We start from the raw sequence: 27536 nt of genomic DNA, 5'->3' as shown, positions 1-27536 counted from the left end.
AGAGTTTGTCAGGCTTCTGAATGTAGCTATGATAAACCCGCGAAATCTTTTCCAGATTTGAACCCGATCAAATGACAATGCGAAATCTGAGCTGCTACGGGCTACTGAAATTTACAGTAGAACCCCATACTCGAATTGACTAGATTCTAGATACTTTTTGGTTAGTTCCTACTAAGATAACTCGAATTTTCGTGACTATTAGATACATTCATGTAGGAAGGGGGTGTAAGTGTTTGCAGCTATGTGGTTTTGTCTTAAAATTAGTGCGGTTTTCTGTTTTTGTAGTTTCTTTTGGTGCGGTTTTGCGGTTTCTTAAACAGAGCGGCGTTTTCTTCTGATGCGGTTATGCATTTTTGCGACTTTCCGTGCGGTTTTCATGATTCCCCTACGACCCCTCATTGTAGCCTGTACATTTTTGTTATGTCCCTACTTTCCTTGCATTTTTCAAACTCGTACGTAAGTCTCTCTTTGCGGATTAACCCCTAAAGGAGCATGGGAACCAGGGGTTAACCACAGCTTTTCACACGTCTTCCACACGTATTTCACACGTCTTTCACACGTATTTCACACGAATTTCACACGTCTTTCACACGTCTTTCACACGTATTTCACACGGCTTCTACATGTTCATGTGTAACATGGCTCAAGTATTTCACACGGCTTCTACACGTTCATGTGTTACATGGCTCAAATATTTCACAAGGCTTCTACATGCTCATGTGTAACATGGCTCAAGTATTTCACACGGCTTCTACATGTTCATGTGTTACATGGCTCAAGTATTTCACACGGCTTCTACATGTTCATGTGTAACATGGCTCAAGTATTTCACACGGCTTCTACGTGTTCATGTGTTATATGGCTCAAGTATTTCACACGGCTTCTACATGTTCATGTGTAACATGGCTCAAGTATTTCACGTCGTGTCACTCCCGTTTCTTGGAATCCTTGAGCATCTGGTACATCTGTTTGATAACGTCGTGCATCTCTTGGATTCTAGGAAAAATGACTTTAGTAACTGACTTACTGTAAATGCGTTTGATCGAAGGAGGGTGATAAAAATAAACGCGTGCTGGTGGCAAGTGTCGGTGGTGGCTGTGAAATGTGATGCTACAAGGGCATTTGGAGAGTATACGTGCACCCCTATTTTATACAAGAACCGATCATATACTTTTTCACGAGCGTGCTAGTGCATACGGGAAGCAACTTACTGATGACAGTTGTAATTATGATTGAGGTAATGATGATTTAGACTTTAAAAGCACACTAGCATACACACATTGGCACCAGTCGGGCCAAGACGGGACGCTAGCACAGTCTATTACCCGTGCAGTTCGGCAACCATGGACAGCTGTTTCGTCCTTATTAGGACTCGTCAGCATGGCATAGCCGGTTTGCCTCAGTTAAACTTCATCGGCAAAAAAACCGCAGCGCGACTTCGACTCGAACGAAGTGCTTTAAACCACAGCTTAGATCCATGTGGGATCTAGAGCTGCGACCGGGCTAGCGTGATGCCAATTGTGCGGACCTTTGCTAGTCTAAAACTCCGTCGGATAGCCAAACTATCCTTGTGAGTATGTATACATGAATGTGGACTTTAAAAGCACACTAGCATACACACATTGGCACCAGTCGGGCCAAGACGGGACGCTAGCACAGTCTATTACCCGTGCAGTTCGCCAACCATGGACAGCTGTTTCGTCCTTATTAGGACTCGTCAGCATGGCATAGCCGGTTTGCCTCAGTTAAACTTCATCGGCAAAAAAACCGCAGCGCGACTTCGAAACGAACGAAGTGCTTTAAACCACAGCTTAGATCCATGTGGGATCTAGAGCTGCGACCGGGCTAGCGTGATGCCAATTGTGCGGACCTTTGCTAGTCTAAAACTCCGTCGGATAGCCAAACTATCCTTGCGAGTATGTATACATGAATGTGGACTTTAAAAGCACACTAGCATACACACATTGGCACCAGTCGGGCCAAGACGGGACGCTAGCACAGTCTATTACCCGTACAGTTCGCCAACCATGGACAGCTGTTTCGTCCTTATTAGGACTCGTCAGCATGGCATAGCCGGTTTGCCTCAGTTAAACTTCATCGGCAAAAAAAACCGATGTATACATACTCGCAAGGATAGTTTGGCTATCCGACGGAGTTTTAGACTAGCAAAGGTCGCATGCGTGATCCGCACAATTGGCATCACGCTAGCCCGGTCGCAGCTCTAGATCCCACATGGATCTAAGCTGTGGTTTAAAGCACTTCGTTCGAGTCGAAGTCGCCCTGCAGTTTTTTTTGCCGATGAAGTTTAACTGAGGCAAACCGGCTATGCCATGCTGACGAGTCCTAATAAGGACGAAACAGCTGTCCATGGTTGCCGAACTGCACGGGTAATAGACTGTGCTAGCGTCCCGTCTTGGCCCGACTGGTGCCAATGTGTGTATGCTAGTGTGCTTTTAAAGTCCACATTGATGATTTAGAGGTAATGGTGGTAATGATGATGATAGTGGTGGTAGCCTGCGTAGCAAGCGTTCCCGTGTGTTTTGAGCGAAAAGAAACACAGAAACCGACGAGAAGTTCGATGGGCGAGATTTTGACTGCGTGAAAAATGGGCGAGTGCAAAAAACGAAAGAGAGGAGGGGAAAGAAGTCCTTTTTTGCGCTCGCCCCATTTTTCGTGCGGCCAAAATGAGACATATCGAACTTCTCGCCGGTTTCCTCTGTTTCTCTGTGTTCTTTTCGCTCAAAACACATCGGAACGCTTGCTACGCAGGCTATAGTGCTGGTAATGAGAATGATTATTATAGCTGTGGTGGTGATAATTTCTGACCCCGGAACACAGCTTAGGATCGAAATTGTTGTTTTTGTAGAGTAAGAATACCTGAGGATCCGGAGAAAAAATCTCTGAGCAAAGGTGAGAACCAACTAGCTCAGCTCAAATTTGAACTGGGAATCGAACCCGGAACCAAGTGTTGACTTGAACCGCACAATACACAGGCTTGCCTTATTAATCAGACGAATTTTAACTTACTCATGACTGTGATCCTCCAACTTGTCATTCATGGTCGCTATGACAACACCTTGCTCGTCGCCATCTTCGTCATCAGGTGCCTCGTATTCACCGAAGCCGATCACAGAATTGAATATCTGAAAACGCGAGTCATGAACCCTTATACAGTCAACCCTGTAACGCCACAGAACGAATACCAACGCAAAATGTGATACATTTAGCCACAAAATATTGTACTTCAAAGTTAGGCAAAATGTAATGGGTTTCGCCACAAAATGTAGTGCCAAACGCAAAACGTGATGCATTTCGCCATAAAATATGTATCGATGTAACGCAAAATGTGACAGCTTCAATCAAGAAGGCTGTAAAGACATCTCGTACCAAAGCATCCAATCATCTGGAACCCCACACACACCCCCAAACTTAGCCCAACAGCTAGACCCACCCACATACCTGAAGAATTTGTCTTAATGTTCCTGTATTAACGCTACGGAACACCTCGCCCCTAAAAGCTCCCCGATTCACTCACTATCGTTGGATCCCCGCGGGAAAGGACAAGGATAAACGAGTAAAACACACAACAAATGGGATTTGTTACCTTAGATAGTACCGAGGCCCCGTGATTTGGATATTCGACGCGTTTGTATGACGTCACACGGCGAAGGATGAAGCGGGGAATAATGTTTTCAATGTAGCTCATCAGTTCAATCTATGGATGACCACCAGACGATATCAGCAGATGATGATGATAATGATGATGATTAAAGTAATCAAAATATACCAAAATTCCTTTTCTTGGGTGAAGAAAATGAAACGAAAGTAGCTAGAATCGGCTGATCGCTTGAGTATGCTGGGGTCTGAAAAAGTTTGCTAACTAAAACAAAGGGGCTGGGATCAAAGTTACATTCTAAGTAAAAGTTATATTTTTCTTTAGTACTCACTTTACATCAAATGTATCTCATTTTTTGCAAAAAAAAAAGAACGTTATGTGTTTTATAAATATAAACTGTTGTCCATGTCACGCTGTGACGTCTTCTGTTCGTTAATTAGAGAACAGACACACGAAAAGTATATCTATTTGTTTTAGACAACAATTACAATGTTTATTTTTTATTCGTTACTATCCACGCCAAGCATTCGTTATATAAAATGCTCTTTCTTTTGCGATTTGTCTCGTAAAAGTGATAATTGCATGTCGCTCGCGCGTTTTCTTACGTTTGACACCCCCTTAACAGCTTGTTTTTCTTTTCTCAAAGTCGCACGAAAAGAAGAACTCCCTTCCACTTTCCGCAACAATTGTCTCCAAGCCGCAGGAAAAACTCCACGTGACATGGAGCGTGCGACTTGCAATATTTGCGAGACAAGTTGCAGCCGAAAAGTCTACTTTAGAAGCACACTAGCATACACACATTGGGACCACCATTGGCGCCACCATTGGTGGCGTTTAATAGCTTCAGTAGAACCGATAGTTCCTATTGCTATCGTGTTTCTTTAAAAATGAAGCAGCCCCTGCATTTTGTTTCTGTGAAAAAAACTACACCTGTATGAAAAGTCTACGTGTGACAGGGCGTTAATCTCGTAGACACGGAGGGCTGCTCACCTGCATGACGTAACGGTCGATGAGCGCGCTCTGCTCGATCGCGTCAATATCTCCCACAGATAAACCGACCTAGTCATGAGACAAAGAAACCAGTTCAATATCTCCCACAGATAAACCGACCTAGTCATGAGACAAAGAAATCAGGTCAATATCCTCACAGATAAACCGACCTAGTCATGAGACAAAGAAACCAGTTCAATATCTCCCACAGACAAAACCGACCTAGTCATGAGACAAAGAAACCAGTTCAATATCTCCCACAAATAAACCGACCTAGTCATGAGACAAAGAAACCAGTTCAATATCTCTCACAAATAAACCGACCTAGTCATGAGACAAAGAAATCCGTTCAATATCTCCCACAGATAAACCGACCTAGTCATGAGACAAACAAATCAGTTCAATATCTCCCACAGATAAACCGACCTAGTCATGAGACAAACAAATCAGTTCAATATCTCCCACAGATAAACCGACCTAGTCATGAGACAAAGAAATCAATTCAATATCTCCCACAGATAAACCGACCTAGTCATGAGACAAAGAAATCAGTTCAATATCTCCCACAGATAAACCGAACCTAGTCATCAAACAAAGAAATCAGTTCAACAGAGTGGTTATAGAACGGTGATGGTATACAGTTGCAGAGTAAGGGTGCACTAAAGATTTTATAGAATTTTAGGGCGTAGGCTCTTACTGCGTATAGCAAAAGTAGCAACAATAGCAGCTTTTATCTTATTATATATGCATTTTTTGGTTTCAAGTGACATTTGCGTCAAACATACTTCACTTCACTTTAATAAATTGCGCAACCTATTGTACAATATGTCTGTGCGCAGCGCAGTGCCGAGTCTAAAGCCCAGCGTGGAAGGCCTCTGGGCAGCCTCTCATGTCAATTACAGACTGTAGAAGGTTGTTCCACAGTCTCCGTGCACGGGGCAAAAAACTATATTTATATATGTCAGTTCTAGCGTTAGGAATAGTATAGAATTCAGAGTGTTGAGTGCGGGGCAAGGCGCGAGACGGTTTCCCCAGATCTTCGAGTGGCAGGATAGACGCATTATTTAGGCCACTGTTTAGGAGCACCAATGAGGAGGTGCGCCTGCGGTCTTCGAGTGGCTGCCAACCCAGTTCGGAAAGGAGGCGCGTCATTGTGCCGGGTTCGAAGGAGAAGAAGTCTGCCGTAACAAAGCGTGCTGCACGCCTCTGGACTTTCTCGATCTCGACGATGAGCTTGCTGGTATGCGGGTCCCAGATAGCACTTGCATATTCCAACAGCGGCCTAACGAGGCCAACGTAGGCTGCTTCCTTCGCTTTTGTGTCGCAAAAGTGCAGGTTCCGCCTAAGTAGGCCTAGGATCTTGTTTGCCTTGCTCACTGTTTCAGCAACGTGTCTGTTCCATCGGAGGTCCGTTGTTATTGTGACTCCGAGGTACTTTATTTCCTCAACAAAGTCCAGGGCCACACCTTCCAGATAGTACAGGTGGTTGATGTTGTTTCTGGTCTTCCTTGAGATGCGGATCATGTTACACTTGGTTGCTTGGAAGCTTGTCGTGGAAATTCGTTTCCCCGTGCAATCAATTTCCTTCGATACTTTTTTACGTTTGAGTTTACTAGCACTTCATGCTACGTACAATCAATACAACTCTCAACGATCAACGTTTTACAACCAATTCAATCAATCCAAAACGATCAATACTAAACTATACAATGTTCTCCCTATTTATACCCCAATTTTACGCCTTTAAGATCAATGGATAATACAGCGCTTTCTTTCATCTACCCACAAACGGATATTTACTAAATAGTTTACATTCCTTTCTTACTACGATTCATCGTGCTATTCACGTTCACAAGATTAAATCACTACTTGATTTCCAGATAAGATAGGACAATAACACCTAATAATAACATACGTAATTTCCCTCACGCTATCTTGCGTCACGTAAAATAACATACGTAATTTCCCTCACGCTATCTTGCGTCACGTAAAATAACATACGTAATTTCCCTCACGCTATCTTGCGTCACGTAAAATAACATACGTAATTTTCCTCACGCTATCTTGCGTCACGTAAAACTAATAAACTCTTAATCCCCGACACAGCTCATGGACCACTGGTCAGCCCAGGACGCGAGTCTCGATATGTCTCGCTGTAGCTCTTTGCAATCCTCTCGCGATCTATTAGTGCGGTAACAAACACAGTCGTCTGCAAAGAGTCTTATCTCGGACCGTACAGATTCTTGTATGTCATTTATAAACAGGTTAAACAGGACTGGGCCAAGGACAGTACCTTGAGGCACACCTGATGTAACCCGCGTCCAGCTTGACTTTGCCCCATTGACACAAACACGCTGGTACCGCTCACACAAAAAGGCATCAATCCATTTCAAGGTTTGGCCACCGATTCCATAGCTGTATAGTTTGGACTTGAGCCGTTCGTGGGGGACGCTGTCAAAAGCTTTCGCAAAGTCTAACATAAAGGCGTCGGTTTGTAAGCTACGGTCCAAGGTCGTTTATGACAAAACACAGTTGTGCTACGATTAAAAACACGTGACAAGTGGAATGCGCTACGCATAAACCACGTGAAATTTGGATTGCGCTACGCCCCCCTCCCATGCGACTTCTCGTGACACCTGGATTGCGTAACAAGCTTCGTTACAAGCATTCTTATGAGAATGATATGATTAGTGAGGGCAAACTGGATAAAGAAAATTTAGTTTGTGCTGTGTTCATGTGACATAGATTGCGTTACATTATACCACGTGACACCTTGATTGCGTAACACATTTCTCCCGGCACATCTAGGATTGCGCTACCAGCATGTTTATGAGAATGTTTAGGATTATGAGAGGGATTATAGAGGGCAAACAAGGTGACATAGATTGCGTTACATTATACCACGTGACACGTTGATTGCGTTACACATTCTCTCGGCACATCTAGGATTGCGTTACTCACCAGCATGTTCATTAGAATGATTGGCATCGTGAGCGCGAACAGGAAGAAGAGGATGTTTATCAAGTAGGGGTAGCTTAGATTAGCCCAAGGCCGGAACTTGTCCCCATAGTTCAACTCTCCAAGCGTCATAATAAACATTTCCATCAGAGTGTTGGGCAGGTCTGTGAAATCATCCTGAAAAATAACATTTAGTTATTATACTTGTACCTAACTACGCGAAAATGTGCTTGGTGATGTAGTATGGGTTAGGTACGTCTATCACCTTGAGCTTGAGATCTGACAGTCACCGTCACCGCGCCACCACATTCATACCATTTTCTATTCTATTTTCTACTACTATCTAGCTTTATTTTAAAATATTCGTCTGTTGTATATCTTACACTGTAAATCATCAGATAGAAGCACAATCCAAACGAGACGACGAACAGGACGAACAGCAGCAGCACCTGAAAATGAAAAAAAAGACATTTTTGCAGGTTTCAAGTGTAGTTTTCTGTTTTCTGTGTAACGTAGGGCTTTCTTAGAAATGTATTCTCTTGTACTAAATAAAAACTATTATCATCACTATCCACTATCATCGTCATCATTTTATCACAATTGAATGATTTAATAATGAAGTAAAATCTAGTTAGCGAGCGCTAAGAAGAACTACTGGATCTCCTACGCCATTCAGAGATAAATGACGCCATAGTCCACATCATAATGACGCCATAGTCCACATCATAATGACGCCACAGTCCACATCATAAAGACGTCATAGTCCACATCATAATGACGTCATAGTCCACATCATAATGACGTCATAGTCCACATCATAATGACGCCATAGTCAACATCATAATGACGTCATAGTCCACATCATAATGACGCCATAGTCCACATCATAATGACGTCATAGTCCACATCATAATGACGTCATAGTCCACATCATAATGACGCCATAGTCCACATCATAATGACGTCATAGTTCACATCGTAATGACGCTATAATCCATATCATAATGACATCATAGTCTACATCATAATGACATAATTGCTTTACCTTTAGCAGGGTCATGAACATTTTGTACAACATGATGATGTACTTTCCATATGCGGGTAACCTGTGGAAAAACGAAGATTGGCGTTTTATTTGTTTGGATAAGAAATTTGATATGATGTTTGCTTATCACTTCAAGAAGCTTAGAACAACTATGCTATAACAGAAAGCCCTATAAAATGCGCAAAATCAAGTTTTTTCTGAAATCAGACAATATGCATCAATTTGTCGCATGTCACGTCTCTGTTACGTTACCAGTGTAACGTCATCTACCAAGCTGCTACGACTGATGTCACGCACAACGTCGTTTACTGTGTTACTGCTAACGTGACGTGCCAAGCTATCATGATTGCACATGTACATCATAAATATCACATGTACATCATAAATAATGTCACATTTACATCATAAATATCACATCTACATCATGAATAATGTCACATTTACATCATAAATATCACATCTACATCATGAATAATGTCACATTTACATCATAAATATCACATCTACATCATGAATAATGTCACATTTACATCATAAATATCACATCTACATCATGAATAATGTCACATTTAATCATAAATATCACATCTACATCATGAATAATGTCACATTTACATCATAAATATCACATCTACATCATGAATAATGTCACATTTACATCATAAATATCACATCTACATCATGAATAATGTCACATTTACATCATAAATATCACATCTACATCATGAATAATGACACATCTACATCCCCATCATTGTCACATTTACATCATGAGTGTCATATTTACATTATGGGTGTCACATTTTCATCATGAATGTCACATCTACATCTCTATCATGAATGTCACATCTACATCATTAATGTCACATCTACATCATGAATAATGTCACATTTACATCTACATCGAATGTCACGTCTACATCATGAGTGTCACAAATACATGTACATCTATATAATTAATGTCACATCTACTTCTCTATCATGAATGTCACATTTACATCATGAATGTCAAATATACATCGTTAGATCTAGTCATGTGTCACAACACGCTATCACGTTACAGAATTAAATGCCAAGTGTTACGGGGCGGGGGTGGGGCGGGGGGGGGGAGTGTAATCTCCTCTTTTAAGGATTTCTCGCAGCCGCTCTGGACTGGTCACGCTGTGCAGTGCTTGAACCAGCGCGCCGCCTAGTGTGACTCACGAGTGACGAATCCAGAGCAGCTGGGGGAGAGGAGGGGGGGGGGGGGGGAGGGGGGGGAGTTGGGGAGACTATAACCTTTGGATGTAGAGAATGAGGTTAATCCAGCCAAAGAACAATGCTACCACTGCGGCGGTCTTCTGCCTGCCCCATTTGCACTCACAGGAAGGAATGACGGAAAGTAGGGCAGCAATGTAGGCGGACAACTCAAGCAGGTTGGTGAATTGAAGAAAGTACGTCCTCCACTGAAACAGGGCAAACATATCCGCTGGCATTTTGTCTAACAGTAATAATCAGACGATAGTAGTAAATGGTAATATTATTGTGTATTACTCATACAAATTTCAAGACATTTCCAGTTTGATCAATATGGGATAATTTACATTTTGGAATGGTCCAATGACGTTTGCTTGCTCTGGTCACGTGACCTATATTTGGCATAAGAAATTTGGAAATTTTAATCTTAAAACGGGGGTGGATGCAATGGAGGTTCGCACGTACCTGTAGATAGAACTGATAGAGTTCCTTTAGGAGTAGAACACCAGTCATGACGGCCACGTAGATTTGTAAAATTTGCATTTCCTTTATACAGCATGGAGTTAAATCAGAATATCATGGCAGAAAAAAATACAACAAATTGACGAATAATTAGTGGGAAAAGGTACAAGGACGGTATGAGGAAAAAACGACAAAGCTTGTGTGTGTAGGGGAGGGGGGAGGGACCATTTTCAAAATGTTAGGGTACCTAAGTCACATGACATTCAAGATAGACCTCATCTCATTAAGAAACAGTTGAAGGAGCCCGTAAAAACTCAATTTTATATCAGATTTTCAAGGTTTTTTTAGACTAATAAACTTTAGATTACACCTATCCCACTATTTCTTCTTAGCATTAATGATCTACTTTTTTTGTAAATTTATCACTTTTCTGCCGACAACAAGCAATACACAAAGCCAAAAAACAAAACGTACTACAGCAACGCACTACAGCAAATTTTACATCTAAACGATACTTTTAAGGGGGCTCCCCAGGAGAATGGCAAACCGCTAGTGTTTTAAGGTGAATGAGCTAGAGTGTGTGAGGGCAATAATTGATCACATTCCTTACCAAGAAGTTTCGGTCGCATCCTTTTTCGGACTGAAATAAAAAAAAATGGATTTGATAAGTACTGGGCTTTTCTGTTGAGAAGCTACTGTCGGCCCATGGTGTGAAAATGACGTGGTAAGTTGTGACGACACATGACAAGATATGATGTGACATAACACGGGACGTGATTTGGAGAAACGGGACTTGACATGTGCCAGAGTGGCGTGACTTGACAAACTTAGAGTGGCGTGACCTAGCTTCACATTGTCTAACGTGTCGTTACCTGTGCAGAAGTATTGTATGCTGCACAATATTTGGCGTCGTTATCTCTCAGTGCCACGTGTAGATATGTGAGAGGTAAAAGGTAGAGCAGGAAGAGAACCGCGTTTAGCAGGAAGAACACCCACCCGAACGTGTTCCTGTAACAAAAATAAAGTCGCGCTCAGATATCATAATAAATAAAGATAAGATAATAAAAGGTAAGAAGAAGAAGGGGGATTTATCAAGGGAGTGAAAGGAGAGGGAAAGGGGAGACGTGAGAGAAAAAAGGAAAATAGGAGGAGGGAAAATGTGGAAGATGGGAGAGGGAAGAGGGAAGATGTCAAGGAGAGGAAGACGACGGGTAAGGATCGGGGAACAGGAGAAAAGAGGTAGAGGTAGATTTCATTTCTACTCACCATTTCTGGCTGAGGATCGTGAAGGTTATGCGATGTCTCAGGAGCCTAACCACTCGCAACTGTGCCAAACGCTGTTACACAAAATATCTGATTAGGTAAGAATAAAAAAAAACGAAGGAAAATTTTGGGAATAGCGTTTAAGATTTCAGTTGAACGATGCCCTGTTTATAAAATGGCATTTGTATAATAAGAGGTGTGTAAGACTGTTTTAGGCCGGGGAATACGGGATTTATCCCCCACCACAGCCATACCTTTATCTTAATTGGGGAATCATGACACTCTGAGCATGCCAGTTTATATTCGGTTAAGTTCTCGTATATAATACGGGCGCAAGGCGAGGGATTTGGCAAGAGGTTGCGCAGACATACCCTGACCTACCCTGTTTATTGACGATTCCTCAATGGAAAAACAAATTTTTTTGACGGTCGCATGTAAAACAGTCGTTCTTTGTGTGCCTATGGTCTACGGCAGGCAGGGGAAAGCGCGCCTGTTGACAACAAGTGTTTCTCGGGCACCTAAAATGGTTGCTAGTTTGCATGAACTATCTCAATTAATACCTCCATTATTGATAGAGTTGTCCTCTGTTTGGTACCCTTCAGATCACTCTTGATGAGGGCCACGCTTAGGTCGTATGTCACCTTAAAACGGATAAGATATTTTAACAATATAAGACTAGGCGTTTTTATTGGGTTTCCTGTGGTCGAAGATCAACCGTCAAGCGGAGTCTGGGACAAGAGGCCTCCTGTGCTGTTACACTAATAACCAACCACAGAAAACCCAATAAGGCTATGGTATAATAAACACTGAGGCAATGACAACTACTACTTTACCTTGTAATCTTTGTTCATAATATCCCCCTCAGTTGAAACGCACTGGTCAAAGATGCACTACCCATGAAATAAGATAAAAATGTAAATATCTAGTCCTTAACTCTTGGCCTAAGATTCACAACAGCAGAATACCTCAAAGACTATTCCCTGTGTAAGACACACAATATTGTAAATTAAGGACCCGAAGTTCAAAAGCCATGCTCTAACTGGGGGCACACCCATGCATTAAATATACGTTTATGCATACCCCTCCCCCACTCTTCCCAGGACAGTTCCCAATCCAGCCCTCGGACGGTTAAGATACTCAAAGATTGCTCACCGCTGTGATCCATAATGAAGAAACAAGAACAGTTATTCCCCATTCAAGATAATTAATGTTTGCTACACGGCTATAATACGTCATAACGAAAAAAAGAAAGAGAAATAATAAAATGACCTCCCTGTCATCGCTCACCTCAGCAACTAGCGGCATCTTTTCTATCAGAGTTGTCATCTGTCGCGGAACTCCCGACTTGCAGGATTCCATAACCTCTCGCCACCTGTAAAGAGAACACAACAGTAAATCGACCGAACAGGAACTCGACCGCCACCAGTACACCGGACTCCTGGTAGCTCAAATGTGTGGTAGCTCAAATGTGTGGTAGCTCAAATGTTCTAAGAACCCAAGCTTTTATTTGTCTAAGAAACCAAGCTTTTATTTGTCTAAGAACCCAAGCTTTTATTTGTCTAAGAACCCAAGCTTTTATTTGTCTAAGAACCCAAGCTTTTATTTGTCTAAGAACCCAAGCTTTTATTTGTCTAAGAACCCAAGCTTTTATTTGTCTAAGAACCCAAGCTTTTATTTGTCTAAGAACCCAAGCTTTTATTTGTCTAAGAACCCAAGCTTTTATTTGTCTAAGAACCCAAGCTTTTTTTTGTCTAAGAGCCCAAGCTTTTATTTGTCTAAGAACCCAAGCTTTTTATTTGTCTTAGAATCCAAGCTTTTATTTGTCTAAGAACCCAAGCTTTTATTTGTCTAAAAACACAAGCTTTTTTTGTCTAAGAATCCAAGCTTTTATTTGTCTAAGAACCCAAGCTTTTATTTGGCTGAAAAGTAGTTACTATCATCTCGAAACATTTTTTTTATTTGACTGATTCCAAATATCTTGATATCGTGTTTATTTTGCATTTATAAATTGTTTGGTCCTTTTTGGGCACTTCTCTCATGGCCGGCACAGGCAGGTTGAGGGGTCAATGGGTTTACTAAAACCCATTTCTCACCTTTTTTTACCCCGGTAGATTGAATATCCAATATTAACTTGAACCTCTCATTAACAAATACATAAATATTGATCAATTTATTGCTGCCGTATCTTTTCTTCTGCTATATTTGAACACTTGCACATCCTTTACGAACATTTCGCGGCTCCTTGGGATCAATATTCAACCTGTTTTTTTGATTAAGTGATGAACTGTTTGAATAAACCCAATCAAGCGGACCACAACATGTGATAGACTTATCACAGATCCGCCGTTTCTTCGCAAACGTTTTATTGCGCATGAACAGTTAAGTAACACCGCTGTACCTGTCATGCTCGGCGATGGCTTGCGCGACCTCCCTCAGGTCCATGTCCACGGCAAGGTCGAACACGTTCTGCCCGGACGAGTTCATGAGGATCTCTTGTCCCTCCACAGACAGTAGGTACTTGACGAGGTGGGCGTGGCCATGGTATGCTGCCACGTGCAGGGCCGTGTTCTACGAGAGAACACAGTCCATATAAGGGTATTCACACAGTCCATATAAGGGTATTCACACAGTCCATATAAGGGTATTCAAACAGTCCATATAAGGGTATTCACACAGTCCATATAAGGATATTCACACAGTCCATATAAGGGTATTTACACAGTCCATATAAGGGTATTCACACAGTCCATATAAGGGTTTTCAAACAGTCCATTTAAGGGTATTCACACAGTCCATATAAGGGTATTCACGCAGTCCATACAAGGGTATTCACGCAGTCCATACAAGGGTATTCACACAGTCCATATAAGGGTATTCACACAGTCCATACAAGGGTATTCACGCAGTCCATACAAGGGTATTCACACAGTCCATATAAGGGTATTCACACAGTCCATATAAGGGTATTCAAACAGTCCATATAAGGGTATTCACACAGTCCATATAAGGGTATCCACACACTCCATATAAGGGTATTCACACAGTCCATAAAAGGGTATTCACGTGATGGGGCGAAACATGCGTGCGTGTTGTACGGAATCAAAGCAAATCTTAGGGTCAAATGCATACAACGGGAAAAGACTCTTACCTTATCGTCATCGAAATTGTTGAGGCAGCGGGGGTGGGTGGAGAGAATCTTTTCAACTGTCTTTTTGCTGCCTTTTTTGGCGGCTTCGTGAAGAGCGGTGCGGCTAGATTGGTCTCTGTTTTCGAAGATATAAAAGTGAGATGTACTTCACACTTGGAGCCGGAGTACTGCATTCAGAGACGCACAACGACAAACGAAAACGATTCAAACCAATCGCATCATCTTACTTTTCAATTTCGGCACCAAATCCCAGAAGTACAGCGGCAACTTTGTGGTGTCCCCCGGCGCATGCGTAGTGAAGAGCTGTGCGTGATCGGTTGTCTTGGAGATTGACAATTTTCGCGCCTTGTTTGTCGAGCAGAGCGCGTACGACTTCGTGCCAACCGTACCTAGGACGAACTGCTTGTCAATGGAGATAACACTCACTAAGACAGGTACAGTATGACACGTGCTACCGTGGCCTGCAGTGCTCGCCAATACAAAGTCTTAAAAAGTAAGCCAATCAGTATGCAAGAATCACAATAGTTAGCCAATCAGTATGCGTGAATCACAAAAGTTAGCCAATCAGCATGCGTGAATCACAAAAGTAAGCCAATCAGCATGCGTGAATCACAAAAGTAAGCCAATCAGCATGCGAGAATCACAAAAGTTAGCCAATCAGCATGCGAGAATCACAAAAGTTAGCCAATCAGCAAGCAAGAATCGCAAAAGTAACCAATCAGCATGCGAGAATCACAGAAGTAAGCCAATAAGCATGCGAGAATCACAAAAGTTAGCCAATCAGCATGCCGGAATCACAGTTTTTGAAATTCATACCAAGAGAAGCATTTTTTTGCCACGCTGATTGGCTAGTAAAGTTCATGTCAATCAAACAGCATGTTTTTCGCATCCTCATTTCCTTACCACGGTAGCGCGCGTCGCATTGTGATGATTACCTTCTTGTCTTATTTAATGATGTATTCCATTTTACTGCCATGGTGAAAAGTCTTGAAATTTGATTTAATCTCGAACGGTTGACTTTTCTAAGATGTATTTTGATAAAGCAATAAGGCATTTAAGTAGTTTTTTTTTTTTCAGACAGGCTGGGGATGTTTGGATAATTGATAAAAGGACTTGTCAGGTCATGAGTCTGAGGGAGGGGCTGGGCAGCCCTTATATGTTACCGCTCTGAATACCTGGCTGCCACGTGTAGGGGCGTGTCCTGAAAGTCTGACAAGATGGTCGCGGTGGACTTGTTGTGATCAAGAAACAGCTGAATGCTCTGAAAAGTGAACCAAGATTTAGATTTTGTTCAATCCCGTAGCCAAGGGGTTTCGGAAGAGCCCCCTCAACCCCCTCAAGGAAAACTAAGTACCACTGCTTGCCAGTGCAAGCTACCTAGGAGAAAATGGTGCGCTAAATGGGTAAACAAACCTACTTCTCCCCTCACGGGCGTGAATTTAGGGCTATGGCTTGGGGGGAATGTAGACATTTCTCTAAGAAGGTAAACAAATAAATCGGACTCCCAAATATGGTATGCAATTTCCTAATAAGCAATTGCCGAGCGAGCAGGAAAATTGACGGTTTCCGAAGCAGGGATTTTCGCAGTCCAGACCTGGGACTCTCTCGAGCGCAAAGAGAGTCCCAGGACTGGACTAGGTTATTCGGTATCGCCTCTCTTTTACCTTGAGGTCGCCTTGTTGTGCGGCGTAATGTGGCGGGGCGTAGCCTGAAGCGTCCTTTTCTGTTAGTAGAGGCACAAGGGCCTGGTCCTGGAGACGGGACAATAGGGTATGAGAGCTGAGAGAAATTCGTAAATTAATTATCTTAGTAGCTGATTGCTAGATTGCGGTAGGACTGCTTTTTAAGAGGTATACACATAATATTAGGGCATGTTTCCTTGTGGGTTGTTACTTGTAAACCCCGAAACCAACAAACAGCAGGATTCAAGTTTTTTTTTTTTCATCTTTGACATTTACACGTTATTAAAAAAGATAAATGCAGCACTAACCTCCAACAAGATCTCCATGGTAACGCCATATCCTACAGCGTTGAAGACTGCTGTGCGCCCGTCAACATCCTTGACTGTTGTGTCAGCGCCATTCTCCATGAGCATGCGCACACAATCCTTTGAGCCCCTCGAAGCCGCCATCATTAGGGGGGTCACGTTGTCATTGTTTCGAGCATTGATATTAGCCCCCTATTAACACATAATAAGTTAAAATGGAGAGGGCATCAGTCTTGCACATTACTACCGAATACCCGGGAAGGCCAATCTGGTAGAGATTTGTGAATTTTCTTAATTCTCGTGCGAGCCAGTATTCTTAATTTTGTAGATTTATTTTATGGTTCTTAGCTTATTGCCATTTCTACATATCGATACATAATACAGTCCGCCCAAAATGCAAATGGCAAAAGCTGACGAGTACTTGGCACAACGCCTAGCACTACACTTCCCATGATTTACACTGGATAATTGTATGAATATATATTATGAATATATTTTTCTGGCCTAGAAACATAATGAGAACCATTGAATCTTTCGGTCGCAAAACTGCCATTTGGCAGTAATTTTATGAATAGGTATGCTTTTTTAACGATCATACCTTTGTAATAAGCAGGTGGAGTATGGAGTGGTTGTTCGTTTGTGCCGCTTTATGCAGAGGCGTAGTGCCGTTCGCATCCACCAGGAGAATTTTTGCTAAGTTTGGGTCCTTTTCCAAGAAAAGTTGTACTATCTCTGTAGCGCCTTGTTCACACGCGAGGTGAAACGCCGTGCTTCGGTCATTGCGCTGGGGAAAGAGAAAGAATATTTAAGAGACCAGCCACATGCCTTTGCTATTATTTCTATCAATCAACGAAAAACACATTATGTGATGAAGTATCGAAATAATAATCTAAAAAAGATTTTATATATTTACCAAATTCGATAAAAATCGTAATATTCCCAAAATAAGTTGATTAAGGCGGATTGTTTGTTGTGCACCCATAGATTTCATATGCCATAGATACCAAAAGGCGTGTTATGATACTTACACGAAAAGATTGAGCTGTAAGTTCTCCTCTCCTCACCCCCTCATATTGAAAAGTAATTGACTAACCTTGGGTCTACGGATGATAGAACCGTTATCCAAACACAATTCCACCACCTGAAAAAAGACATAAATAATATGTTCAAGTACAAGGCATCAAAGTCACCCTTTGATTCTCAAAAGATTCACATGAAACAAGTCAAGGACGCGTGGGGAGGAAGCCTGGGGAGGGGTCCCTTTCTTGTCCCCGCCCCCTTGCCGCGCGTCTCACACTGGTCGCGAGCCCCTGGGTTCCAGATAATGTAAAGTAGTACCCAGATTGCTTTCTTACCCGAGTAAAACCGCTGTCCACCGCTAGATGCAGTAACGTGTTGCCTTCGTTATCAGCGTCGGAAAGGAAAGAGTCCAGCTTCAAGTGATTGTTCTTTACTGAGGAAGAGTAAAAAATAGATACACAGTTATTGGAGGAGTGGAGAAGACGGCACGTGGGTGAGAGGGGTGTGGTATGACGTTTATTGTGTCTAAGATACTCTAAGGTGCTACCATACAATCGTAGTCCGATCGCTCTAGTAGGCCGCTATCTTACTCGCTCCCAGTCCCTCTGCTACTACAGGTAGCCCAATACTACATCTCCCCTTTTAACAGTAACCTAACATACAAACGTGTACTTATGGTCTACTTCTAAATTGACCTATACAAGTAAATATTCTAACATTGTTCTAATGGTAACTAACAGCAGTCATTGTCAATCAGTATTCTTCAATGTATCTGCAAGGTCTGCGGCGCACTCTCTCTGATCGCCTCAGGGTTGGCTGCTCTGGCGTAGGGCACGGCTGTGGTACTCGATTCCCATCTCCTTGTGTGGGTCCAGACATCTCATTGAAGGTCTCTTTCTCGGAGACTGATGGTTGTTGTACCGGGAGAGGGCTTGACTGGCTTTGTATTGCTTCCGGAGTCGTGTATCTCTCGGGGAGTATAGGGGCCCTGTACTGTGTAGCAGCGTATGTTGGCTGAGGGCTTCCTAAGGCTCTTCTTACCTGTCGACGGTTTTGTCTCCGCAATCCCTTTGGTGTTTGTATTACAACCGATCGTGGGGTTTCGTGTGCCCTGATTATCGTCCCCTCCGTCTTTAGGTCTGGTATCCATACTCGATCACCTTCTGCTAACTCCTCCCCCTCTGCAACTGTGTGTCTGCGGTCATAGTCTTCCCGCATTTGTCTTCTGTACTCTCTTTCTCTCTTTCTCACTACATCATTGTCTGGGAGTTGAGGTTTCAACTCGTCAGGGTGGCACGGTACTCTCGTTTTTAGTTTGCGACCCATACTTAGCTGTGAGGGAGAATATCCGTTGTGAAGCGGTGTGTTTCTGTAGCTTAGAAGAGCGAGGTACTCGTCATCGCACTTCTTCAGAAAGTTCTTTATTGTCTCGACGGCTCGTTCCGATTCGCCATTTGACTGGGCGTACCGAGGTGATGAAGTTATGTGATCGAATCCCCATGTAGCCGCAAACTTGTTGAACTCTGCAGAGGCGAACTGTGGTCCGTTGTCGGTAACTAAGATATCTGGGATTCCATGTCGACTAAAGGCATTCTTCATCTTGTTTACTGTATCACAGGCTGTTACATTCTTGCTCACCAAGTATATTTCGATATCGCGCGAATAGTAGTCGATTATATGCAGGTAGTGTCGGCCTTCATGTTGGAAGAAGTCTGCTCCGAGTTTGGACCACGGTCGCTCTGGGAAATCTGTTCCCTTCATCGGTTCTATACGTTCCTTCCGATATTTTTCGCAGGTGGCACAATTGCGAACCATCTCTTCAATTTGTTTGGAGATTCCGGGCCACCAAACGGACGATGCTGCATTGTCCCGTGTCTTGGATATGCCTTGGTGACCATCATGTTGGTACCGTAAGATATCTGGCCTGAGACTCGACGGAATTACAAGTCTTCGTCCCCTCACCAATAGGCCTTCGTGGGTGGATAAGCTTCCTCTTTCACCCCAGTATTTCTTCACGGGCCCATAGAGCTTCTGTTTGGTTTCTGGCCACCCATTCTGTACGTAATGCATCACGACTTTCAAGGTGTCGTCTCTCTTCAGCTCTGACCGTATTTCCTCTAGTCTCTTGTCGGATGCTGGTAGGTGTAGCAGTATGGTATTCACATAACAGTCCGCTTCAGCGTACAGGTGGTCAGACTGGCACGGCGTCTCAGACCTCTTTTCGTTTAGTGGGCACCTAGATAGTGCATCTGCGGTATAAAGTTCCTTGCCTGGAACGTGCCGAGTATCAAAATCGTACCTCATCAGCCTCATTCTGAAACGCTTTATGCGTACCGGCAGCTCATCGATCATCTTGGAAGTAAACAGGGGTACAAGGGGCTTGTGGTCTGTTTCGACAGTGAACTTCATGCCTACCAATAAATCGGACCAGTGCTCTAGGGCCCACGTGGTTGCTAATGCCTCTTTTTCTTTCTGTGCGGATCTGCACTCGGTGTTTGTCATAGATCTGCTTGCATATGCAACAGGACGCATTTCTCCGGATGGCTGCTTCTGCATGAGTACTGACCCCAATCCAAAGCTGCTTGCATCCGCGGAGACTACAGTCTCTTTCTCGGGGCTATACAGTGCAAGCACTCTCTCTGAAGCCATTTCTTCTTTCAAGTCATCGAAGGCATCATCTTGCGCCTTGCCCCAAACCCATGCGCTATTCTTCTTAAGCAGGTCGCGAAGTGGTTGCGTCTTCTCTGCTAGATTGGGACAGAACTTCATTAGTTGGTTCACCATCCCGAGAAATCGTCTCAGGCTAGGGATGTCCCTAGGTACATCCATGTCGACGATAGCTTTCACCTTGGCGGGATTTTTCTTGATCCCCTCGTTATCGATCACCTGTCCAAGGTACTCACCTGTCCAAGGTCTTCTTCTCTGAGAACTTACACTTGTCTGGGTTCAGTGTCATGCCGATTTCCGTGATGCGGTGGAGGACGGCAGCCAGTCTCTTATCGTGCTCCGCTTGGTCTTTTCCAACGACCAGGATGTCGTCCATATGACATAGTGTGCCTTCTAGTCCAGCCAGCTCTTGGTCCATTTTCTTCTTAAAGTATTCCGGTGCAGAGGAGATTCCGTATGGCAGACGGCGAAACATATACCGCCCAAAAGAAGTGATAAAAGTAGTAAGCTTAGCGCTTTCCTCGCACAAGGGAACTTGGTGGAAGCCTGAGTTAGCGTCAAGTTTGGAGTAGATCGATCCTTTGGCTATGTTTTCGAGAGTCTCTTCCACTTTAGGCATTTGGTATACTTCTCTTCTGACTTCTTTGTTGAGCTTTGTGAGGTCGACGCATATTCGCACGGTTCCATTTGGCTTTGGTACCACTACTATCGGTGCGCACCAGTCCGTGGGCTCGTCTACTGGTTCTATCACGCCGAGCTCTACCATCCGGTTTATCTCTTGCTCCACTTTCTTTTGCAGTGGGAGCGGTACTCGTCGAGGGGTTGTCAAACAAAATGGCTTTGCTCCTTCCTTAAGACGGATCGTGTACTCTCCGCTTAGTTTACCTAGACCATTGAAGAGGTGTGGGTTCTTGCGAACTATGGTTTCCTTGTTGGTGAACGGTTTTTCATTTTGCTGGTTGGCGCTGCAGTCGATAGCCCTGACACTGTAGGTATTGGGGATTTCGTGTATTGACCCTAGCTTGCGGATAGCTGGGATCCCTAGAAGCAGTTTTGTTGCACCTCTCACTACGTAGACACATTCTTCGATGCATGCTTCCCCGAGCTGTAGGTAAATGATTGTTTGTCCAACAGTTTCTAGTGGTGTATCCCCTGCGCCTATCAGCTTTCTGTCTGGCGGCGAGAGTTTCCCATACACCTCTCTGTACACGGTTTCCGGCATCACAGAGACCTGGGCTCCGGTATCAATACACCACGTTAGCTCGCGTTTCTCTACTCTCAGCTTCACATGCCGTCCAGGATCGCGAATGTAATCGGTAGATATCTCAGGCATTAATGCTTCGGCCTCACTGACTTGATTTTCGGAAGACGTGATGTCGACGTTTTTATCTTGATCCGGTAATGTATTATCTGTTTGAGAGACTGATAAAACCCGTCCCACGAATGTCGGGTTATGGTCTAAAACTTCACCCTCACGTGCATCTTCTACTTGACTTACTCTTGTATTCGGTTTGCTTCTACATACAGCAGCGAAGTGCCCAACTTTGGTGCATTTATCACAACGCGCGTTAGCTGCTGGACAGTTGATTTTGCCTCGAGGATGGTCTCTGCCACAGTATCCGCATCTATCAGGTGGCTGTCTCCGTTGACGTTTTGTCTCGAACCGCTGTGCATACTGGGGTGCTGTTTTTCCAGGTGCTCTCAATCCTACTCTCTCGATTGTTGCCGTCTTTGATTCTTGTAGTTCTCGACTAGATGCTTCTTTCATCGAGAGGATTGTTATTGTTTTATCGAGTGAAAGCCCTGCCCCTTCATCGTACAACTTAAATTTAGACCTATCATCTACACAGGAAAAGGTAAGCTTATCCCTTATAGCTCGCTCGAGGAATTCGGGTGGGAATTTACATTCTGCAGCCCTTTCTCTTACAGTGACTACCCAGTAGTCAAAACTCTGATTTGGTTCTCGTTGGAGCTGGGGCCAGAACTTCTCGCGGAGCATTTACTGTGGGTCTCGTTTAGTAGAATATTGGTTAAACTTCTCTATAACCGTCTTGTAATTATCCGGGTTTTCGCCCGGTATAGGGTCTCCACCATCTGGGTTTGGTTGATCAGGGCGAAATACAAAGTTACTATATATTTCTAGGCATTTGTCTCCAATATGATTGAGCAGTAAACCCACCTTGACTTCGTCAGGCTTCGTGGAGGTGGCAGTGGCCTTCAAATAAATTTCGAATTTTTGCTTCCACTTTTTCCAAGCAAACGCTGGATTTCCGCTCGAAATTTCCAATACTTCGGGTGGCTTCACGAATGGCGTGCTGCTTGCCATCTTCTGACACCATGTGGTATGACGTTTATTGTGTCTAAGATACTCTAAGGTGCTACCATACAATCGTAGTCCGATCGCTCTAGGAGGCCGCCATCTTACCTCGCCCCAGTCCCTCTGCTACTACAGGTAGCCCAAAACTACAAGGGGGAGTGAAAACGGGACATCACAATGCTTCACAAACTTACTGTATTCTAGAAGAAATTCCGCTGATTTTGCTGCTCCACTCTCCATCGCTTTCCCCAGGGGGGTCTTGCCATCAATGTCAGTGCTATTAACGTCGGCATGATTCTCGATCTGAAATAAATAGACGACTATAATGTTTGTGCCTACAAACCACGAGTGGGATGAGCTTGGGCGGGTCCCATTCTCCCCTGGAGACGCCCTCTCACTCACTGTCTCCTTCCCTCTCTTTTCTTCCGGGAAATTGGGTCCAAGGCTATGATCCAACAGAGGTAATGGGTCAAATTTTAGTTTATGAACGATTGCAACAAGCTCCTTACAGTCAGAAAGGAGATTTCTTAGAAAATGGAAGTAGCATTCGTCGTGACCCAAAGATAATTTTTATTTTTAGGGCAGGTTCTCCTCAAACTAAGGATTCTGGAGCGCCTCTAATGTTGTTTAACTTATAAATGAAGACAGGAGTTATGCATGTTGAGCCCTCCTCTCCCAAAACTTGGATACGTCCATGCAGAGGAAATAGAATCGGAGTACTGGTTTCAGAGCCGTAGCACGGGGTGGGGCACTGGGGGTACGTGCCCCCCCCCACCCCAATTTTTTCAAAATGTTTCTTTATTGTTATAATCCCCAAATATTTCGGGGCCTACTACGACACTGTGTTTACAGTTTGTAATATCGTGCTGAGGCACGATATTTGATGCAAGCATTTGTTGAGCATTATAACGAGACACGGCGAGCAGTACAAATGCGAGATGCAGACATCGAGAATTTTTTTTAATATGGTAAGCTAAGCGCACGTTAATCTTTAATTACAATTAATGTGTCCTTTTTTCCTATGTGACAACATTTGACGTGGAGTGACCGTCCTTAGTGGTGGTTTCGCCGCACCTCGTTTTTATGGTTGAATAAGCATGACAGTACCCTGGGTACCAGAGTCTTGAGCTTTGTTCGTTTCCTATGCGCCTTTACTGACTACGAGACGCCGCTTCGCGGTTCATGTTGTTGGAGTGAAGCTCGAGCCTCTGGTACCCAGGGTAGCATGACAGTAAAACTGAAACATAATCACACTGGCCCTCCTTCCACTATAATGCCCGATTTGGGCAGGTTCGATATGAGAACGATCAACAATAATCACTCACCAGCAGCTTGCAGAGTTTTGGTTTATTGAGGGTAGCTGCAATGTGAAGTGGGGTACATCCGTTACTTCCTTTTGTGTTGACTTCGCTACAATTCCCTAACACCAACTGAAAGGGTAAAGTGACAAATCCTAACCCTCTTTTTCTCTTATGCAAATGCGATTTTTAAATTTTATATATACAAAATTCATCGAATGTCAAGTAATTTTGTGCTCGATTTTTTCGTATGTTCAGTACCTTAAGAATTGTCTCACTTCCAGACCGGACGGCGTAGTGTAGTGGCGCGTCCCCCCTGTCATCCTGGTGCCCGACGTCAGCTCCGCTTCCAAGCAACGTCTCCACCATACGCGTGTCGCTCTTTAGAATGGCGTTTTGGACAGGGGTGCGTCCGAAACTGTCCGCTTGATTTATGCCTGTTGGACAGCAAACGCAAATAAAATATTAACAGTCTCTTTTAGCAGAAATTTGGTCATAATAGCAAAATGGCATTTGGTAAATGACGTAAAAAACTTTTTTGAAATTCTAACACATAATGAGTATGGCTCTTTGAAACACGAATCAATGTATGTGTACATTTAAGGTGGCCTGTATGTAAATGGGACGGGGGTAAAGCGCTTTATTTACAGGCTGAAGTTTCAGAATAAATGTTAAGCGATTCTTACCGAGTTTTTGATCAATTAGTTTAAGAAATTTGGTCATATCTCCCGCCATTACTGCTTTGTTGAGTCTCTGTAGTTTGCCGGCAGCTTTTATATCTTCGTCTAGATTCTCCTTTTGCTGATTGAAATAAAAAGATAGTTTTTTATGCTTCAGTTGCATGCATCATTTACGTGTGGAGTCTCGTATTAACTTGGATGATTTTCTCGGAGTAGTTTGATTATAGAGCGGTAGAAAAGAGCGCTTAAAAGGATAGATATTAAAGACGTTTTGAGGCTGACACTGATAGCCTCAGAGATCCATGCGGATTCGTCCGTCGTTCCTCTGAAATCGCGGTCCCCTCCCCCTTCAATCTCCCGTCATCACCTCCCCCCCTTTTTTTCTTACAATCTCTTACCTGTTCTTCGATATCTCCATCTTGGTCAGCCTAGTCCCAGGCGTTTTATCGGGTTTCCTGTGTTCAGCCAAGATGCCAGGCGTTCTTACCGGGTTTCTTGTGCTCGAAGATAAACCGTGAGAACACAGGAAACCCAATAGAACTCCTGGGACTTGCCTGAACACAGGAAACCCATCTTGGTTATTCCGAAGGCCTCTCCACCCAACCCTCCCCCCCTCCTCAATCTCCCGTCCTTCCCCCCCTTCCCTCCCCATCTCCCCTCCCCCTTACACTTATATCTCTTACCTGTTCGTCCTTATCTCCCTCACCTCCCCCCCCCACCACCACCACCAGTGCAATCTCCCGTCCCTAACCCCCCCCCCCCCCCCCCCACACACACACACACACACTAACATCTCTCACCTGCTGTTCGTCCGTGTCCCCATCTTGGTTATTCTGGTCATCTTCGTCTTCATAATTCATGACAATTTTCGCGTGTTGTCTCTTCCGCTTGACCCTTTTAATCGCCTCCAAGGCAATGGCGTCTACGTCTTCGTCCGGTTTTTTGTCATCCACATTATGGACTGTTCCGTTAGCCTTCACTCCATTCATGATGTACCACTACGACCACTTAGATAATGCGGTTTGAGATGTCTCTACCTCATGAAAGCAAACAAACCTCGTGAAGCGTGCGGTCGCCTTATAGAGACCGTTTTGAGACAAAGACATATATACATTGGAACCTCCATATATACACTCCATTATCATCACCAGTTTTTAATTTTTTTTTTAGTATTATATAAAGGGTATTAGCATAATGGAGTTATCATTCAGTCCCGTCATTAGATATCAATATGGACATAAATGTTTTTACGACTCCAGCCTTAACATGAGTAAAAGAAGGAGTTTACAAGTGACAAACTAATTGAATATTTATTGTAACTAGAGTACCTTTTTGTTAAGATACCTCAACATGCTCATCACCTATATTCCTTATACATTATAAAAGGAAACGAAAGCGGCTATACACATTCCACATCAACAGGTTGTTTACTTCTCCTCACCTTGTGTATAGGAATGTTTCACCTCCGGGTCAAAACGCTAAATCACAAATTGCAACAGATCAATGTCCAGATAAGGTCAAGACTTATTAATAATCCTTTTTGGAGTTTTGTAAACTGCCCAACGAGCCTTATTACCAATTCAAAAACTTGCTTCTCACTGCCTTTGTGTGAAGCTTTTCAATAAAACTCGCTCATGCACACAGCAACAATAAAAGACTCAATCATAAGGGTAATGAAAACAAAGCCTAAGGGACCTCGCCTTTCCGTCTAAATCTATGACCACATCCGAGACTTTGTTTTGTGAGACAATCTTAGCCATTGTCGTGTGACCGTGAAATGATAATCAACCATTCCAATTTTATATCATCAAGACAAATAAGTTTATGGATTACTGATCTAACTATGTCCACCCGTTTTAGGGGGAAATTTCTATTCTTTAGAATAGGTTACCGGGCCAGGAAGCTTTCCATTTAACCAGTTCAAAATGTCAAACACTGATTTCCGATTTCCTTGAAAGATTTCACGAAGTTAAGTGATAAATTACTATTGTCATTTGTTTTTTGTTAGTAAGATGTTTTCTTAAGTGCAGAGTCTTGTTAACCACAACAGCAATGTGTGTAATTCATTTTCTAAAAATTCATGTAGTCTTATGTTCATACACGAAAATTTAAGAACGGCCCAGCCTCAACTGAAAATTCGACGTTATAAAAAAAACGATTGCAATGCATGTTGCATGATGCAAAAACGTTGTTAAGATAAAAGTTCTATCGCGAAGTAAAAATATCTAGCGATCAATTAGCAGAATGTCATTCGATTCTCGGCCTATCAATCTCTCGGCCCCTGACTCTCTTCTCTCGGACAAGACCCAGACTCGCCATAGATTATATGCTATCGTCCGTATTTTGTGTGTCTGTGTGCCTCGTAACAATGGGTGTTGTTATGTTTGTCGGCTTTGCTTACCGCGACGTTATATTATTGTATTAATGCGGTTCGCAGGTTTCGATTTAGCCAGGGACTTTAGGATAGTAGTATCTTCTTACTAAAATATTCAGATTGAATTTTCTCGTGCACTTGCAGGAACTTGATGCCATCTTGAAAAGAGGCCCAGTCCGTAGCGTTATAAAGTATCACTTGCCTACAACACGCTCGCCTCGGTCTATTTTCACCCTGGAAATCATTCACCTGTGAAGAAACCACTCGCATCCTCCAGAATTTATTCTCCGCACTGTGATGAAGAGCAGGACTTTTATTCAGTCTATACTAAATGCATTATCCTTCCCAAACAAAGTCTATACTAAATCAGGCCGTAGCAGGGGGTGGGAAACTGGGGGCACGTGCCCCCCCCCCCCAATATTTTCAAGAATTATAAGGAATTGACCACTAGGGCCGTGGCTGTGCCCCCCCCCCC

The 27536-nt window shown here is 43.3% G+C and overlaps 1 protein-coding gene across 5 annotated transcripts; it reads right to left on the bottom strand.

Moving 5' to 3' along the window:
* Positions 1-626: 626 nt before the first annotated feature.
* On the bottom strand, positions 627-27450 carry LOC116617878 (transient receptor potential cation channel subfamily A member 1). 5 transcript variants are annotated; one of them, XM_048732125.1, is made up of 30 exons: positions 26129-27439; positions 25479-25724; positions 24694-24808; positions 24269-24444; positions 24035-24139; positions 22904-23012; positions 18061-18158; positions 17799-17846; positions 17304-17489; positions 16709-16897; positions 16383-16469; positions 15894-15979; positions 14946-15107; positions 14719-14833; positions 13969-14138; positions 12858-12942; positions 12404-12460; positions 12131-12211; positions 11574-11644; positions 11180-11315; positions 10918-10947; positions 10311-10391; positions 9888-10054; positions 8610-8670; positions 7948-8013; positions 7568-7741; positions 4607-4675; positions 3605-3715; positions 3028-3143; positions 627-996 (listed from the first exon to the last, which is right to left on the bottom strand). In XM_048732125.1, the coding sequence occupies exons 2-30, from the start codon at positions 25674-25676 to the stop codon at positions 927-929; spliced, it is 3219 nt and encodes a 1072-aa protein (XP_048588082.1). In that variant the 5' UTR covers positions 25677-25724; positions 26129-27439; the 3' UTR covers positions 627-926. The 5 variants fall into 5 exon arrangements, 4 of the variants coding, with proteins under 4 accessions (XP_048588082.1, XP_048588081.1, XP_048588083.1 ...); XM_048732124.1 differs by having other exon boundaries at positions 25479-25720; positions 26129-27438; XM_048732126.1 differs by having other exon boundaries at positions 25488-25720; positions 26129-27434.
* Positions 27451-27536: the final 86 nt, after the last annotated feature.

The sequence above is a fragment of the Nematostella vectensis genome, chromosome 9 (assembly GCF_932526225.1).
Source record: "Nematostella vectensis chromosome 9, jaNemVect1.1, whole genome shotgun sequence".
NCBI lineage: Eukaryota > Metazoa > Cnidaria > Anthozoa > Actiniaria > Edwardsiidae > Nematostella > Nematostella vectensis.
The sequence above is the reverse complement of the archived record's forward strand: the minus strand, read 5'-3'. Positions and strand labels throughout refer to the sequence as shown.

Bases quoted from the DNA above. Each gene is read 5' to 3' on its own strand.
- LOC116617878 (XM_048732125.1), bottom strand. From the start codon at position 25,676: ATGAATGGAGTGAAGGCTAACGGAACAGTCCATAATGTGGATGACAAA. The intron at 23,013-24,034 runs GTGAGTGATTAT...TATTTATTTCAG, and splicing joins CAAAACTCTGCAAGCTGCTG to ATCGAGAATCATGCCGACGT. The intron at 10,948-11,179 runs GTAACGACACGT...TTTTTATTTCAG, and splicing joins CATACAATACTTCTGCACAG to TCCGAAAAAGGATGCGACCG.